Here is a 16193-nt window from a genome sequence, read left to right as displayed (position 1 = left end):
GCCGTGGCCGTCTCGGCCGGAGCCTGGGCCCCGAGGTCAGAGGAACACCTGCCCGTGCCCTCGAGCCGCAGGAAGTCACTCGTCCAGTGGTCTGTGGGGCCCCCTTCCGGCCTCCACACGTGTGACTGAACTGTGGCACGGGGAAGGGAGGCCCCTCGCAGACGCACGAAGGGCTGTCTGTTTTTCGAGCTCGTTCTAGGAGCAGAGCTGTTAGGTCTGGTGATACTCCCCCCGTATCCCCCACCCTCCTACGTTAGAAAGTTTCTGGAATGTGCCCGGGATCTAAAAGCAGAGAGGGGCGCCTGGGTGGCGCAGTCGGTTAAGCGTCCGACTTCAGCCAGGTCACGATCTCGCGGTCCGGGAGTTCGAGCCCCGCGTCGGGCTCTGGGCTGATGGCTCAGGGCCTGGAGCCTGTTTCCGATTCTGTGTCTCCCTCTCTCTCTGCCCCTCCCCCGTTCATGCTCTGTCTCTCTCTGTCCCAAAAGTAAATAAACGTTGAAAAAAAAAAAAATTTAAAAGCAGAGAGAGGAAGGAGAGGAGTCTGGGGACAGGGTCTCCATGTCTTGAGGGTGCCCTCCCCCCAGGATGCCTGGCCCACCCTCTGCTGGCCTCTCTTTGCCCCACGCCCTCTGAGAGCCTGGGTGCCTGTGTGGGCCGTGCCCCTCACGAGGGGATGGGGTGTCGTCGCTGTAGACCGCGAGATTCCATAAACATCGGAGTAAAACCCAGCGAAAGCTTCTCCGCCCAAGAAAGAGAAAAACAGCCAAAAACTCACCCAACACACGACATTGTGGAAAACCCTGATGCTCCCAGAAAGACCCAGAACCCAGAGCAGCTGCTGGGGGCCCCCAGTGTGCCAGTCTGAGAAGGCAATATTTTGCGTACTTAAAAACATCTTTTTGTTAAGGGAAGCTAGCAGAAGCTAACAAGCTCTTCTTGTCCTCAGCTGGCTGCTGGCTTCGGGCCGTGGAAGGGCAGGGAGAAGGGTTACCTGCTCGTCCGGCAAGCGGGTGCTCCTTACCTGGGAGGGAACGAGATGTCCAGTTCATACAGTCTGTCCTTAAAAACAGACAGCTCTTTGTCAAATTCTAAGAGCTAAAGAAAAGAAACAGAAAAACATAAGGTCACTTTGCTGTGCCGCACCGGCGGGGGGTAGGGGTGGGGGTGGGGGTCAGTCCGCTGCAGGGAGCCACGGAACCCGTGGGAAACACGCCTGGCGGACCGACTGGACCTGTGCGGGGAGCCCTGCCGACGGCCGCCCATTGGTGTCCCTGGAGAGGCCACGGGTGCCCAGGAGGCCCTTCTCAAAACCACGAGGGGCAGCAGACAGCACAGCCACAGGCCACGGCGGCGGCCCGCAGGGCAGACACAGTTCTTTGTTTTGCCCGAGCTAAGTCACGGAGCAAGCCACGTGGACCTCGCACAGGAGTGTGATTAAAAATGGCCACAGGGCGCCGGGGTGGCTCAGCCGGTTAAGCGTCCGACTCGATTCCGGCTCAGGTCACGTTCTCACGATTCCCACGACTGAGCTCCGTGTCGGGTTCTGTGCGGACGGTGCGGAGCCTGCTTGGAATTCTCTCTCTCTCCCTCTCTCTCTCTCTCTCTCTCTGCCCCTCCCCTGCTCACTCTGTCTCTCTCAAAATAAATAAACGTTAAAAAAAATGTTTGTTAAAAAAGAACGGCCGAGTCGGCACACCGGGGGGACCCCAAGAGCACACGTGGGCGGGGAGCACGGTTCCTGCTTGCAGAGGACAGAGTCCTGCCCCGCAGACTCCTCGGAACCAAAGCCCGCCCTCCCCCGGGGAGGCAGGGGTGCCACCGGTGGCCCAGCCACGCTAGCTGTGCCAAGGCTGCGCTGCCCACAGCTTCCGGACGTGCGCGTAAGTCGCGTCCCCACGCAGCCCGGCCCCCGCCTGAGCACCCGCGCCCGGTGCTCTCCTCGCGTGGGCCAGAGGGCGACACCCGGACGGAGCTGTCGTGGGGCTGTGGGGTGGGAGGGTAACCAGTCCCCTTGCACACACGCTTGACCGCACCTCACACACGTTCCTGCTGAAGCCTGCACGCTCACAGACACCAGCCTCAGACCCCGCCTGGGGAGGCTCGGATGCCGGGGGTCGGGGGCCCGGATCCCCCGGGAGCCACTCACGAGCCCACATCCGCCGAGCACGACCCTGCTCAGCGAGGCCCCAACGGGCATGGGGCTGAGGGCCCCCGGGGGGAGGGGAGGCACAGGGAGGCGGGCGGAGGACCATGTGGGGAGGGGAAGCTTGTGGGAGGGCACGGGGGCTTGGCTTCCAGGGCACCACATGGCCTTGCTGCCCCCACATCAGGGGGAAACTCTAGCTCTTCTTCCAGAGTGGGCTCCAGGCCAAGCCGTTTCCGGGAAGTTCCTGAGTCGGGTCCTCAGTGGAGCCGGGGATAGAGGAAGTCTTCAGGGAGAGAGAGACACTCCCTGGGGCCTGGACAAGGCCTGCGCTTACACACACGTTTACACGTATGTCTGTGCTGGTAGACACACTCATATTTACACACGCACACTCACACGACTATAGTGTGGCTCCTGTAGATTACCCTGGCGCTTGAATTCTTGGCCTTCCCGGGTCAGAGGCAGGCCCCGCGTGCAGGGGCACGGGGGCGCTCAGGGTGGCTGCTGGCTTCATGCAGGTCCCGTGTGCAAGGGAGAGGAGCCAGCCTACCCGAGGCCACGAGCCGGGGTTCCAGAAAGGACCCGTGCGTCTGGAGAAGTTTGGCCACGGCTGACGGGCGGTTCAGGAGACGTCGACGGCACGTTCCTTTCCACACGGTGACTCTTTTCGGCCACAGAGCCAGCCAACCTGCTGGTCCCCCCAACCCAGCTGACTCTTAGAGAAACGCAGCATGGCAGTCAGAGATGCCGCGAGACCCTCCCTGTCCCCCGGTGGCCACGCCCTGGACGGCCGTGTCCCGCGAACCCTGTGCACGCACGTGTCCACAAAGAACAGCTCTCGTCGGGGGACACTGGCGTTCCCGCGCCTCCCTCCCGCCGCGGGTTCCCGACTCCGCCCGGCGCGAGTCCCTGGGCTTCTCCGGCCACGGGCCCTCGCTGCTCCTCTGGGGTCAGGGTGCCGCTGCCCGGCGCCAGCGTCCCTCTCGAGGGTGACCCGCCGTGCTCCTCAGTAGCTCCGCATCATCTCTTCCCGTCTGGTGTCCCGCTGTTTCTCGTGGACACATCCTTCTCCTGAGGACTCACCTCCCGCGGTTCCAACCTCCGCTCGCCAAACGTGGCCTCCCACGGCCTCACGCCGCGTTCTGCCCCCACCCCCACCTGTGCTGCCCCGGTCGCAGGTGCCGTACCTCCTTGCGCCCTCGGGCTGTGTCGCCACGAATTTGCCGGTGGGGACTTCAGTGGTAACACTGCCACGAGTTCTGTGTGGTTTTTAATCTGCCAGCTTCTTTCAGAGTGTGTTTATTTGCTTCTGATTCCTTCAAGTTTTCAACCCTATTAAATACTCTTATTTTGTGATTTCTATCAGTTATTTAAACGTCTGGTGTTCTCAGAGGTGCACCCGCCCCCCCCGCCCGGCTTGTGTCTCTGGACCGCAAGCTCGCCTTCCGTGGACCTTCACCTGGGGGGGCAGTAAACGTGGCGCCCGCCCTCCATCAGACAGCCGTGCGCATCGAAGAATCGGAGGCGAGGGGCCAGGCGCTCAGACGCAAATACTCAGAACGTTCGGTCGTGAGCTGCAAGACGTTGCTCACGCTTTGGAGGGCACTCAGGGATGGCCCGGTGTCTCCCGGGCCCAACCCCACTGCTAGGACGCAGGCAGTGACCGCGCCCGATGGCCCAGTGCTCACGGCGGCCGCAGCGTCTTCCAGAGCCTCGGTCACGTCCGGTGCTCCCTCCCTCCAGGTGACAGTGGCGATATCTCCCGTGCTCCCCGTGTGGCGCCACGTCTGGACTCTCTCGCACCGGTCCGCCTCCGTCCCCAACAGCCCGCGAGCCCCACGGGGGCATCTGTCGGTTCTGGACCCAGAACACAGCCCGGCTCCAAACGGCGCCCAGTTAGTAGCCCCAGGAATCTATTTCACAAAAGTCCAAAAACGGTTTCGAAAGTTGCCTCGGGAAACGAGAAACTATACCTGTGCCCGGATTTCTTCCATGAGAGGGGTCTTCTCTCCCCTTCACCGCGAGATGCCCCCCGTTGCCACCCACAAAACCGCGTCCCTAACGGAGAGACGGCTGCTCGCCGGCCACGAGACCCCTGGCTGCGCAGAGCCGCCGTCCCTTGCCAGCAAGGGTTTCGTTCACGCGCACGCACGCAGGTGCTCGTTCTGTTCTGGTTTTGTCTGGCTGTGTCAGGAGACGGCGGACCAGAGTGGCCGTGGGGACGCTGACCACCCTCACTCTGCTGCGACGGCGGGGGGCTCCCGGGGCCCCATGGCCAGCCCCAGGGACACCGAGGGGCTGAAGGGGAGCGCGACGGCACACCGCGTGTGGGTGCCTGGGTGCACGTGAGCACGTGCGTGTGAGCGAGCGGCCTTCGCCTGTCGCCTACTGAACATCCTCCGTGTTGTGCCGCCTCAGAAAGGGCCCCTGGAAGCCTTGCTGGGCCCTGCACCCCCTCGGTGGCCAGACCTGCCCAGAGGGCGTCCACGTGGGCAGCGTCCGCAGATGCCCTGTGAGGGGTCTGCAGGAACCTGCACGCACACGGGCACGCACACGCACGTGCACACGCTCCAATAAGCACAACTTGCAGCAGGCGATGAGACCCTGGAAAACCCTGGCATGAGGTGTGGTCATGGCTCTGCGTGCTGACAGGCGGGTGGCAGCATCTGGGGAGGGAGCCACTTGGACAGCCACGCTTCTCTGGCTAAGGGTGTGAAGTAAAATCGAAACTGGGAAGCATCTGGTTTGGAAAGAGCGTGAATCTTCCAGCTGCCAACGAAGTGACAGAGCCCGTCTGGGAGGAGCCCTCACCTCCAGGGTCTCCGTGGGCGAGGCGCCCGCACGCTGGCCCCTGTGCTGAAAGGGACTCCTTGGGGAGCACCGCCCATAACGCACCCATCTGCCTGCTAACCTGCCTGCCTGTCCACGTGGAGACGTTCTGGAGCGTGAGCATGCTCTCACGCCAGGTCAACACGTACTTACGAAGCCTCTGCTGCGCGTCGGGGTCTCTGCCAGACAGACACTCTAGCGAAGGGCAAGGCCAACACCCGCCAGGCCGGGGCGCCCCTGGGCTGTCTGACACTGGCGGGGGCGGGGCACAGGTTAGTCCCATACCCGTGCACACAGCTGTAGCCCCGTGTGGCCCACGTCCTGCCCTGCACGGTCACAAACCCCGATCTGCTGCTTCGGGTCCCCGGCCGGCTGCCAGGTTTCTGGGATGCTCCCTCGTGGGGCCAGCGTGGGGCCAGCGAGGGGGGACCGCGTCTGGGGGACCGCGTCTGGGGCTCCGCGACGGCCACGGGGCAAACTCCAGCTGTGAGAGGTTCCTGATTAGAAATTACGTGGCATTTCTGTTGAAACGATAATTTGTATCTCTTTGAGATTTTTCACTAACACGATAACCAATTTCACATGTATCTTAAACATTCTTCTTGATTACAAAGTGAAAAACAGCTCAGGGCGTGTGTGGACAATGATAAAGGGCCTGGCGGATCGTCCGTATCTGTCAGGGCTGCACAAATCCCACTGTTACTGCAGAGACACCGCGCTGATAGAGAAAAAAGAGCCCGGAAAATCAATGCGCCTTGAGCTGAGCAGTTGCTAAACACACAGAAAACATCTCTATCCAACAGGCCAAGCGCTGTGAAAATTCCCAAGCCCTGCCCTGGGACAGCCGAGGAAAATTTAATCTCTCCAAATCCTCACCAGGGCACTCCATCCTGCAGCCCTGACAGCCACACTTATAATTAATTATACAATTTCGATGGGAATATCGACTAAACAAAGCTATAAATCATAGAAAAAGTCAATAGGCATGGACACATTCAATCATGTCCCGGCCAATGATTACTACTCTTAAAATACAATAATTATTTCCAGAAGCCAGCTTGAATTAAATTTCTGTCAGACGGGTACAAGACCGGTGCTTGATGAAGGGCGCGATGGATTTTGGGGCCGCGTCCGGCGCAGGCACATCCATCCTGAGGACGGGTAGTTTGTCCCGTGGCCGTGGGGCTGCGTGCCTCGCCGCGGCGGTGGCATGGCTCGTCACACCATTTATCTTGTCCCCCGCGGCCGGTCCCGACGACCCTACTTCCTGTGCGTGAGTGACGCGGAGGCGGCTTTTCAACGTGCCGGGTCGCGGCCAGGGGCACGGGCATCAGCGTGACCCCGCCAGGTGTCTCCGAAGGCACGGAGCCCCCCCGGGGCCCGCAGCAGGGGGGCAGCGTGGCCGGCCACCCAAGCCTGGAGGAGCCAGGCAGATGCCCCGTGGAGGCCCCGGGCCCAGGCGCGCCTCCCGACACGTGAGATTCCTGACAGACACGACGAAGGGGCACGTGGGGTCTTCCGCAAAACACCATGTGGAAACCTATTCTAACTCTGTGCTGCATTTTTAAATCTTTGAAATTCAAACGTTCCCCTGAACATTCGAACTAATCTTCCTCCCTCTTAAAAAGTTTCATATGCGGATAAATACGGAAATAAAAATTATTATGTCCGACAGTGACAACACTTGTCATTTCTAACGGCAGTACCGTGAGCTCTGTCCAGATGTCAGCTCTGTCCATGATGTGGGTCCGTGTGCACTGGCCCCCCATTTCCAGAACACACGCCGTCTCCCAGGCCCCCCGCGCCGCCCTGGCTCAGACCCCACGGGACGTCCTTCTCGCCCATCTCCTGCTCCTTCCCGAACGGTCCGGTCCCTGGCTGCCCCCGTGCCAGCCCCGCGTCCATGTGTCCACTGCTGGACCCTCGGCTTTGATACTTCCCTGGTGGCCTCACTGCCCCCCGCTCCTAGGTGTTGCCTCTGCAGCAGGGGCCCCTGAAAGCCCACCCTGACTCTGAGCTCAAGAAGTCACACAGCTGCCCAGAAACAGCGTGGCATGCCCAGTCTCCCGGGCACTTCACCACAACAGTGCCTCGGGCTCCCCTGTGCCCCCAGGTCCCCGGGCCCGGACATCACAGGGGTGCTGTCCTCTTAGGTGCAGACGGCAGGCAGGACACGGTCCTTACCCTGGTGCTTCCCACCCAGGGAAGCAGCCTGGGCTGTAAGCGTCCGCGTGCTGAGCTGGGCGCTGCAGAGGCTGCGGAGGGAGAGTCACCTTGCCTGGGCCTGAGGCCCCTCGAGGACGTGACATGTGGTCTGGACAGGCCCGAAGGGCAGAGCCCCCGCTGGGACAGGCTGGTGGGAGGAGCAGAGCATCTGCTGGGTCCCCTGCATGGGGCGTGGGGCTGGGGGAGCACACAGAGGCTCACCGGAGGCCTGTGGCTGTGGGCCTGGAGCTGAGGCCTGACTCTCTGTGCAGGAGACAAGCCCCTGGCTGGGCTCTGGGCTGGGGGCGCGCTGGGTGGGCTCCTGCGGCGAGCGAGAGGCAGTGGCCCCGGGCTGGTGGGGACAGACGAGGGGACAGGGACGGGGGCAGTGCCTGTCGCCCGGCACTGACACGGGCAGAGCTCCACTTGCGCTGAGGGGAAACTGAGGCACAGGTGCAGCCCACGCTCCCAGAGGCAGAGAGGTGAGAACAGGGATGGCGGGGCGGGGCCCACGGTCCAAGCACCACCCCCAGGCTTTGGCAGAAAGACGTCCCTGACATGGTCCCAGGGGTCTCGGAGGCACGGGGGCCAGACCGCCAGGGTGCGGGCAGACTGGGAGCTGAACAGGGGTCGGGGGTGGGGGGGCAGCTGTGCACAGAGCCTCTACGGAGTGGGGTGGGGGGAGGGAGAACACGAAGGGGAGAGCACGAAGGACAGAGGGCGGGCAGGTGCCCCACTCGGGGCCCGCCCCTGCGCCACGGAACCCCGGGGGCCTGGAACCGGCCACACGGGGGACGCTTAGGCCTTGGAGACTGGCAAACACCACACGTCACCTGTTGGTCTACACGAAACAGACACCGATAAGCACGTGACAAACAGGCGCTGATCCCGTCACGCGAGTCTGGTCGCCCCGCACGGCCTCTCCGGACTCTGCAGGGCACGCGGTGGCTTCGGGGAAGAGGGCGGTTCCCTCGGGACCAGGGACCAGGGCTCCACCGACTGGTTTGAGATGCACGTTTCACGCACACGCCCTTGGTTTTGCACACGTGCACGCGCACAGCCACGGAGACGCCCGGTCAGGTGCGTCAGCTGGCTGAGCACCTGGGGCGCCGCCCACACAGGGGCCGCCCGGGCCGCCCAACAACCAGGCGCTGGGCCAGCAGCCGCAGCCCGGGGACAGGGGACAGCGGGGCTCACCGCGGTGCCGTTGTTGTCGCGGAAAACCTCCTGGTTGAAGTAGTGGAAGACTTTCTTTTCCAGCTGAAGCATCACCTGGAAAGGAGAAGTGCACGCCAGTGTGGGCGGAGCAGAGACAGCGCCTCCCGCACAGTCCAGAGAGCCCAGCTCCAGGGGCCACGGTTGAGGACTCTCTTACCTTCCGGTCGTTGTCCGACTCGCGGAATATCAGCTTCACCACCTCGTTGGTGTCGGCGGCCCGGACTGTCTGCATCGTGGCCTGTGTGCAGAGAGTCTGGGAAAGACACAGAAGGGACTCAGTCCCCGCAGAGAGGGGCCCGCAGCCCTTGTCCCCTGAAAGCAATCAGCACACCTCCTGGCCTCTCCCCCCTGCCCTGTCCTTTCCAGGCTGCTTCCGCCTGGCTCCGCACGTCCCCGGAAAGGGACCACGGGCCCGCCACACGGGAGCGGGAGCACAACCAGCTGACCAGGCACACTCTCCAAGGGCAGGCCTGTCGGGAAGTGCCGTGCACCTCTGGCGGCCCCGGCCTCCCTGCCCATCTCTGTTCCCCATGCTGCCCCCGAGCCGGCGGGGCCTGGACCCTAGATCTGCCGGAGGCTTCACTGAAATCAGCATGAGCAGCGGAGGGGCGGGGAGGTCTCTGCCCTTCACGGTGTCCCCACAGCAGGCTGGGGACACCCTGCGATGAGATCTGCCTCAGGTGGGCAGTGGGACAGGACCCAGAAGGCAACGCCAGGGAGCACAGAGGCCACGCTGGGTTTTTGGGTCACCCCCAGGGCCGCAAGGCTGGGACACTCCCCACAGCACACCCCAGCTCATGGACTAAGTTAAATCCAGGCTTGCCGAGAAAACTCCTCTAGTGTCAAGCTGGGTATGAGGCAGGAAAGGTGTGGATGGGTGCAGGACACTGGAGACCCCCACCCAGCAGGGCAAGCCTGCTCTGGGCAGTGAGAAGTCGCAGGCTGGGTCACGGGTACTTAGGAATATGTTCAACAAAAGAGGTTCGGGATGTGCTGAAAGGATAGACCTTCACGGGAGAGGACAGAGGACTGGGGAGCTGGCCCCCACCCCGTGCGGCGGATGACGCTCTCTCCTCGTGGGAAGGTCCCGTCACCAGGGTCCATGTGCACAACGTGTCCAGGAAGGGCAGCTGGAGGCAGAAGGCAGAGCCGAAGCTGCCTGGGGGCGGCCAAGGAGAGTCCACCCCGGACCGAGGCCTGTCTGTAAACCACACCTCAACGGAGCCGCTCTCTAAAACATGACTCGATGACTTTTATTTAAGAAAGAACACTGCAGGAAAACAACGAATTCTGACTTTTTGAACACATCCTCCACTGAAGGCCTTTGCGAAGCTGGACACACGTCCCCCAGGGGAGAGTGGCGCCAGCCCGGAGAGGCCCACCGAGGGGCCGGTTTTGGTGGAGGGGGCAGGGACCCCCGGGACGAGCCCCCCAGCCCCTCTGCAGACCCCTCCCAGGTTTGCTGGGGACACACACACACACACACACACACCGCCCAGCATGCGGCAGGGGAGGCAGCGGCCACCGCCACCGTCCCCAGAGCGTACTCCAGGACAGGCCATTGACATTCAGAGCACAGATCAGTTAGGCAGGTCAAGCCCCCAAAGTGGCTTTTGGACTCATGTGTCACAAATCAGTCTGGCCGCCTTCAAGCGGTGAGGATTAGAACAAGCACAGAAGAATCTGGAGCAGAGCACGGCCACCCGGCCGCCCCAGTCCTCGGAGGTCCAGCTGCATCCAGATGCTAATGCGCTTAAGTGGCTTAAGCACTTCCGTGAATGGGGGAGGGCCCCCCGGGCGGGCAGACGGCCATTGTGGCCACCCCAGGACGCGATTCAGGGGATTCTCCCTTCTTCTCCCAAAGGCACCTGCTAGAAACTTTTTAAAGAAATTGCTTTATCTGGCCGTTTCGGGCGGGCTCCCAAAGGATCAACATCTGATCAGCCCGGGCTCTCTGAGAGGGCCGCCCTGTGCCTCCTGCTCTCTGGCCCTTTCTCTGCACCCTCCCGTGGAGCCACCACATTCAAGGGGTTTTAAAGAAGTGATCAGGCCTGGCCGCGGCCTCGCCTCAGCTTTCAATCCGCAGTCATGGCCAATCATGCAGAAACGTGCCGGGGCCTTTCCGCTCGCCTCCTCATGGAAGGGATTTTTCTTTTGAAAGGAGAAAAAGAAATGCCCCAAATGCTATTTCTACAGAGCCATCCAAGATTTATTTCATTATCAGCAGCCACACGAAGGGGCGCCAGACAGGACGTTCCTGCAGTCTGTCCTCTCGGCACTCGAGCACCTGATTTTTGTCTTGGAATCTCGCGGGGCCGCTGTCGCCAAGGACGCCCACCTGTCGTGTGGCTAAGGAAACTCCCGTGTTTCTTCGCAGTGTGATAACTTTTGAGGTAGGCTGCCGGGACGGGGTGTCCCCAGGACCCGGACCCCAGTGTCAGCCCAGAGGGCCACTGCCAGTGTTTCCTGTGAATCCTGTCATTCACAGCCTACCTGACTGGCCCAGTCCTCCCCCGTGGTCCAAAACTCTACCAAAGGCAGCACGTGTGGACCCTTCCGGCCGGGCCATCCGACACCGTCTCGCAGAGCCCACTCTCTACCCTCTGCTGCAGACAGAAGGACCCTGCGGTCCATGGCAGCAGGGACGGGGCGCGGGCGGAGCTCAGTCCCCACTTCAAGCACCAGCTACACAGGCACCTGACACCTGCAGGGCAGAGCTCCAGAGCCGAGGGGCTCGGGGATTCCCGGGAATGCCGGCGGGTCCTGGACCGGGCGGCTCAGCAAAGTCCCCAGTTTGAGTCTCCTTCTGGGCCTTACTGAGCAAAGCCTGATCTGGGGGCAGCTTGGGATGGGATACGCCTGTCAGGAAGGACGTTCCAAAGCTCCGCGCGGTACGTTTCAGTCTGTGTTGGTAAGAAGCACACAGAACAAAAACGTATAAACGTAAATTTAAAAAACTCCATCAGGAACAGAGCCTGAACCAGAGTCTGCGAAGTTTCCCTGTTTGGACGGCTCAGTGTGTGAACTGAAGTAAAAGCCGGGATGCTGGGCTGTGTCCACCCCGAGAGGCGTCAGAAGGGCCGAGGCTTCCAGCTGCACGGACGACGGCCGTGACGCTCCCGCCCGGCCGTAAATGTGGCTTCTGAGCAGGTTCCCCTCAGGTGGCAGTCCCTCATCCAGGGACTGTGGCCGGGAGGGGGCGGAGGGGCAGGACGGCCAGCACTCACTTCCGCCGTGCGGTTTCCCCAGAGTGTGTCCGCTGGACATAAATCCCCGGTCCTGCCTCTGTCGGCAAGGCCCGCGTGGACGGGAACACGAGTTTGGTCTCGCTCTGCCCCGCAGATTCAGGAGGAGCCCCCCCCCTGGGAGCGGGCAGGGGTCTCGGTCTCCCTCAGGCTCACAAGGATCCCCACCCCTGGCCCAGGCCCGCACACGGACCCCGCCGTGCATGTTCAGATGCCGCTCGGGGTCACGGCACGGGCCGCTCTGGGATGCGGTGGGGGTGAGCCTGGGGTCAGCAGGCCCCTCGTCAGGGCCAGGACGCCCCACCCCCAGAGCTTGTGCGGGAGCCGCCGAAGCCACCGTGGCTGTAGGAACCACAGCCGAGCTCCCAGGGACTTGGGTCCTCACGCCTGGAAAGGCCTCTTCCAACGGCCTGCGTGTCCTGTGTCCTGGCAGTCGGTGGGCACAGTCCCGTCTCCGTGTTTTGACACAAGCCACCTCTTTGTTGGTGGGCCACGCCCTCCCTTCTGGCGACCGAGCCCACCTGCCAGTGAGGGCTGGGACCCACCGAAGGCCACCAGCACACGGCAGGTTCTCAGCAGACGGCCTGCCCGACCTGCTCGGAGCCTCCCGAGGAGGCCCGCTCCCCTGTGCTGGGCAGGCAGAGCCACGGGACCGGGACCACAAGGTCCCGGAGGCACCTCAGGGAGCAGGAGGGCCGCCACACAAATTCATCACCGTGGCCTCCTGACCTGGCCACTGGCCACTGGCCACTGGCCCCAGCAAAGCCCATCCCACATCTGCACCAAGGGGGCAGGGGCTCCTGACACCGGCCGGTATCTCACAGAGGCCAGATGCTCGCCGTCTGGAGGCGTGAGCAGGGCCGTTGTCTAGGGGTCCACAAAGAGGTGGGGGCAAGTTTTCATCCTGACTTCGGTCGGCAACGAAAACCAGCCAGGCCAGATGTCTGCTGACCGTCGAACGTGCGGGGCGCGGACGGCGGTGCCCGGGCCGGGACCCCTCGAAAGGCCCCTGCCTTCCCTCCCTCCGCGCAGGGGCGAGACCACCAGGGGCTGAACTGAGTGGATGCGGCCACGAGGCCAGCTGGGGCCCCACACAGACACAGTACAGGCAGGACTGTGGGAAACAGTCCAGCAAAATCTGAAGGAATCAGGCTACGGCCGCGGGAAGCAGACTTCCCTGTTTTCGCACCCAGACCCTCAGGAGGAGGCACTGTGGCCTGGGAGAGCCTCACACCACAGAACGGGCTTGGTGGGGGCACCCTGCACCTGCCGGCCCCCCCACCTGGCGCTCCCGGGCGAGGCTCCCAAGGTGTGAGCTAACCCAGCCTTAGCCACTTACGAGCCTCATCCCAGCAACAAGGAGAAAGGAGTAACCCATCCGGAGAAAGTGACGGTGGAGGGAAGTGTGCATCTGGCACATCTCAGACATCAGTAACAACAGAGAAGGGAGCAGAGAAGGAGAAGAAAGGAGGGAGTGAGGAGGGGGGAGGAGGAGGGAGAAGGAGGGAGGAGAGAGGGGGAGGAGGAGGGAGGAAGCAGGAGGGAGGACGGAGCAGGAGGGAGGAGGGAGGAGGAGGCAGGAGGCAGAACAAGCAGGAGGAGGAGGAGGGACGAAGCAGGAAGGAGGAGGGAGCAGGAGGAGGAGGAGGGAGGAGGCAGGAGGGAGGACGGAGCAGGAGGGCAGAGGGTGGGGGAGAAGCCCTGAGCCCTGCCCCAGCCGTGTGCCCAGGGACTCGGGAGGACGCTCCCTCCTCACTGGCGGCCTGGCCTCGGTGAGCCGGTGGGTGGGCTTGAAGAGACATGTGCCCCGTGGTTCACACCTCTCCCCGGAACCGCGGCCCTGCCGCTGCTTTCGCCGGCTGACAGCCTGGTGCGGGACGTGCAGACCCTTGTGAAACCGGAAACGAAGGAGCGCCCCAGTCTAATTTCAGCCCCAGACGCTCATGGCTGAGTCTGGCCAAGGCGACAGAAGTCTGCAGAAGAAACGGACTGAAAACGCCTCCGGCCTTCCACGGAGGGTCAAGGAGCCGGGAGCAGGGAGGCCCCATGGGCATCGTGAGTCTCAGGGACATGCTTCCTTTGGCCGGCGGGCTCTCTGGCACGTCACGGACCACAGAGTCGGGAGGAGGACCGGAACCGGCTGACCTCCAGGGCTGGGGGTGCAGCGCCAGCCTCCGTGGGCGGGCCAGTGCCTCTCAGGGTCAGCTGCGGGGCCCGTGCCACTGTCCCCAGGACCCTTCCTGGGACCCTCCTGACAAACAGCTGCAGTGAACCGGCAGCAAAGCCATGCTACGGAGGCACAGAGTGAAGCGAAGCCGTCCGCCGGCGAACAGTGCCCGAGGCGGCCTCTGGGGTCGGGGAGGGGCTGCGGATGCCTCCGGAAGCCGGGAGGCGCAGGGCAGGGAACACAGCGCAGGAAGTTGGAGCCACTGTAAGGAACCAGCCTCTGCTGCCCAGAAAGAGGTGTGGACCCGGGGCCTGGATGAACCCAGAAACGGGCAGGTGCCCGCGCACGGCCTTCTCCAGGGGCCCAGAGCTCCGTGTGCTCACAGGGGGACTTCCTCCGCGGAAACGGCACGTCTCGGCCCCGTCTGCAGGCCCCACGCACGTGCCCGGGGGCCCCTCACCTCCGGGAGTGGGGGCTCGTCTGACGGACCCGAGACCGGGATGCTGAGCTCCCACTGGCGACCCTAGCCGGGATTCACCCGGGCCCAGGGGGCGATCTCACACCCCCTCCAAGGGGTCCGCCCACGTTCGGAATGGGGTATCTGTGGTGCTGGAGCCACGTCAGCCACACGGTTGGCATGAGCGCGCACCCGACCCAGCGCCTCCTTCCCCCTTGTGTACCTGCGTCTGGCAGGGACGGGCGTGGAACCCCCACGTGAGACCACACTCGCCTGCTCCGTGCTGTGTGTCCAGCAAGAACCAGGCTGAGAATGGCTTGCGCTCAGGTCGCCGGCACGGAGCTGCTCCCCAGCCCTGGGACGGTCTGCTCCCGTTCCCTGGGACCGGAATCTTGGGGTTCCTCGCCCCCGCCCCCGGATCACACAGATGTCAGGGAAAGCGGTCCCTCAGCAGCCAGCACGCGGCGCAGGCCGCCTTCCCCGAAAAACCATCGACCGGAGGCATGTCAGCGAGACCCGCCCACCGCCCCATCGTTCTTGTCATTCAGTTGGCGGCTGAAAATAAAGAGGGGGCTGAGTGCCCAAGGTCCAGCCGGCCCCTCTCATGGAGCAGTCGCCGCAGAACAGGAAACGTTCCTAAAAGGTAGTTCACAAAGGCCCCTGGATACATTCCACAGATTCTCCTTAAAACGAGTTAACGGAGAATCATTACCTTTTAAAACTGAAGTTTTCAAACGACTCTAGAAAACAGCTGGCTCGAGACAATAAACGTCATCTCGTGACACGGACGGTTCTCCCAGAGGCGCTGGCCGCGAGGGGCCCACATGATGTCCTGGAACTTGCCCCTGGCCGCCTGCACACACCTCTCCGAGTCAGGGGTACAGGGGCCTCCGAACCCACCAACGGGTCAGCCCAGGGTGGGGGCCCTAGCATCCCACACGGGCTCTCTGCCAAGTAGGGGCAGAGAATTAGAGCATCAGGTTTCACAGACATCCCCGTGCCCTGGACATCCATCTAAGTGCCAGGGACACAAGATAAGCATTGTCGGTCCCACGAGATTAACGTTCTCTGGTGATTCGCATCTGCAGACATCGTACTGAGTCCCGAGAGTACGCGAGGGCTTGACGGGAGGCACCACTGAATCACGGCTCTGAAGGTTCTGGAATGGAAACTGGCGGCTTTAAAACTTGCCTTGGTCCCTGGCAACCTACGCATCTGAGGGAAAGAGCTCAGGAAAGAGCCTCTCGCCCAACGCTCTCTGACCGTCCCCGCTGGGGGAGGGTTCACACGGCACCGCAGAGAACAAGCGCGGAGAAGCCGCCCCCCCTCCCCGCCTCGGCAGGGTGAGCGGAGCCCCTGCAGGTGAAGCCCCCCGCTCCCCACCCCCCCAGCGGAGCCCTGACAGAGAGAAGAGGCCGGTGGCCAGAGCAGCAAGGACATGCCAGTGCCCATCCCGCCCTGGTGACAGCGTGGGTCACTAGTGGGCAGGAGCGGCACGACTTCTGGCCGTTTTGACTTCCTTCCCGTCACGCACAGGCACACACACGTGTACGCAGGTGGCCTACGTGCATGTGAATACACACGCCTGCGTTCAGCGCACACGTGTGCCAGCGAGGCGCACACAGGGCACACCGTGCACACGCGCCCGCACGCACAGCTCCCGGGAGGCAGGAGGGAGCAGCGGCAGGCGAGGGTGGCGGGCCTGCCGCCCGCAAACAGCCACCTGCACACGAACGCGTCCCGGTGCCGACCCCCCCGGTTCTCGGGACCAGGGTGGCCTGCCCGACACGGAGAGCAGCCCCGGGCGGGGCCGAGCAGGGCCGCCTCCGCCCGCGAATGCCTCGGGGTCTTGTCCTCTCTCTGGAGAGGTGCCCCCTGCCTCCAGCAGGAACTGCCCCAAACGGTCCGCCAGCCCGTCTGTGCTAA

At 63.1% G+C, this 16193-nt stretch overlaps 1 protein-coding gene across 4 annotated transcripts in view; it reads right to left on the bottom strand.

The window, feature by feature from the left end:
• Positions 1 to 16193, bottom strand: part of INPP5A (inositol polyphosphate-5-phosphatase A) — a 175127-nt gene that overhangs the window by 14315 nt on the left and 144619 nt on the right. For all 4 annotated transcript variants that reach the window (XM_086681250.1, XM_086681247.1, XM_086681248.1 and 1 more), the window contains 3 exons: positions 8556 to 8651; positions 8378 to 8452; positions 1022 to 1095 (listed from right to left, as the gene is read on the bottom strand). In XM_086681250.1, the coding sequence (XP_086537376.1) occupies positions 1022 to 1095; positions 8378 to 8452; positions 8556 to 8651 (245 nt within the window). The remainder of the gene's footprint in view (positions 1 to 1021; positions 1096 to 8377; positions 8453 to 8555; positions 8652 to 16193) is intronic.

This window comes from Puma concolor, chromosome D2 (assembly GCF_028749965.1).
Source record: "Puma concolor isolate L17-30 chromosome D2, mPumCon1.1.hap2, whole genome shotgun sequence".
Lineage (NCBI taxonomy): Eukaryota > Metazoa > Chordata > Mammalia > Carnivora > Felidae > Puma > Puma concolor.
This window is presented reverse-complemented; position numbering and strand designations above follow the sequence as displayed.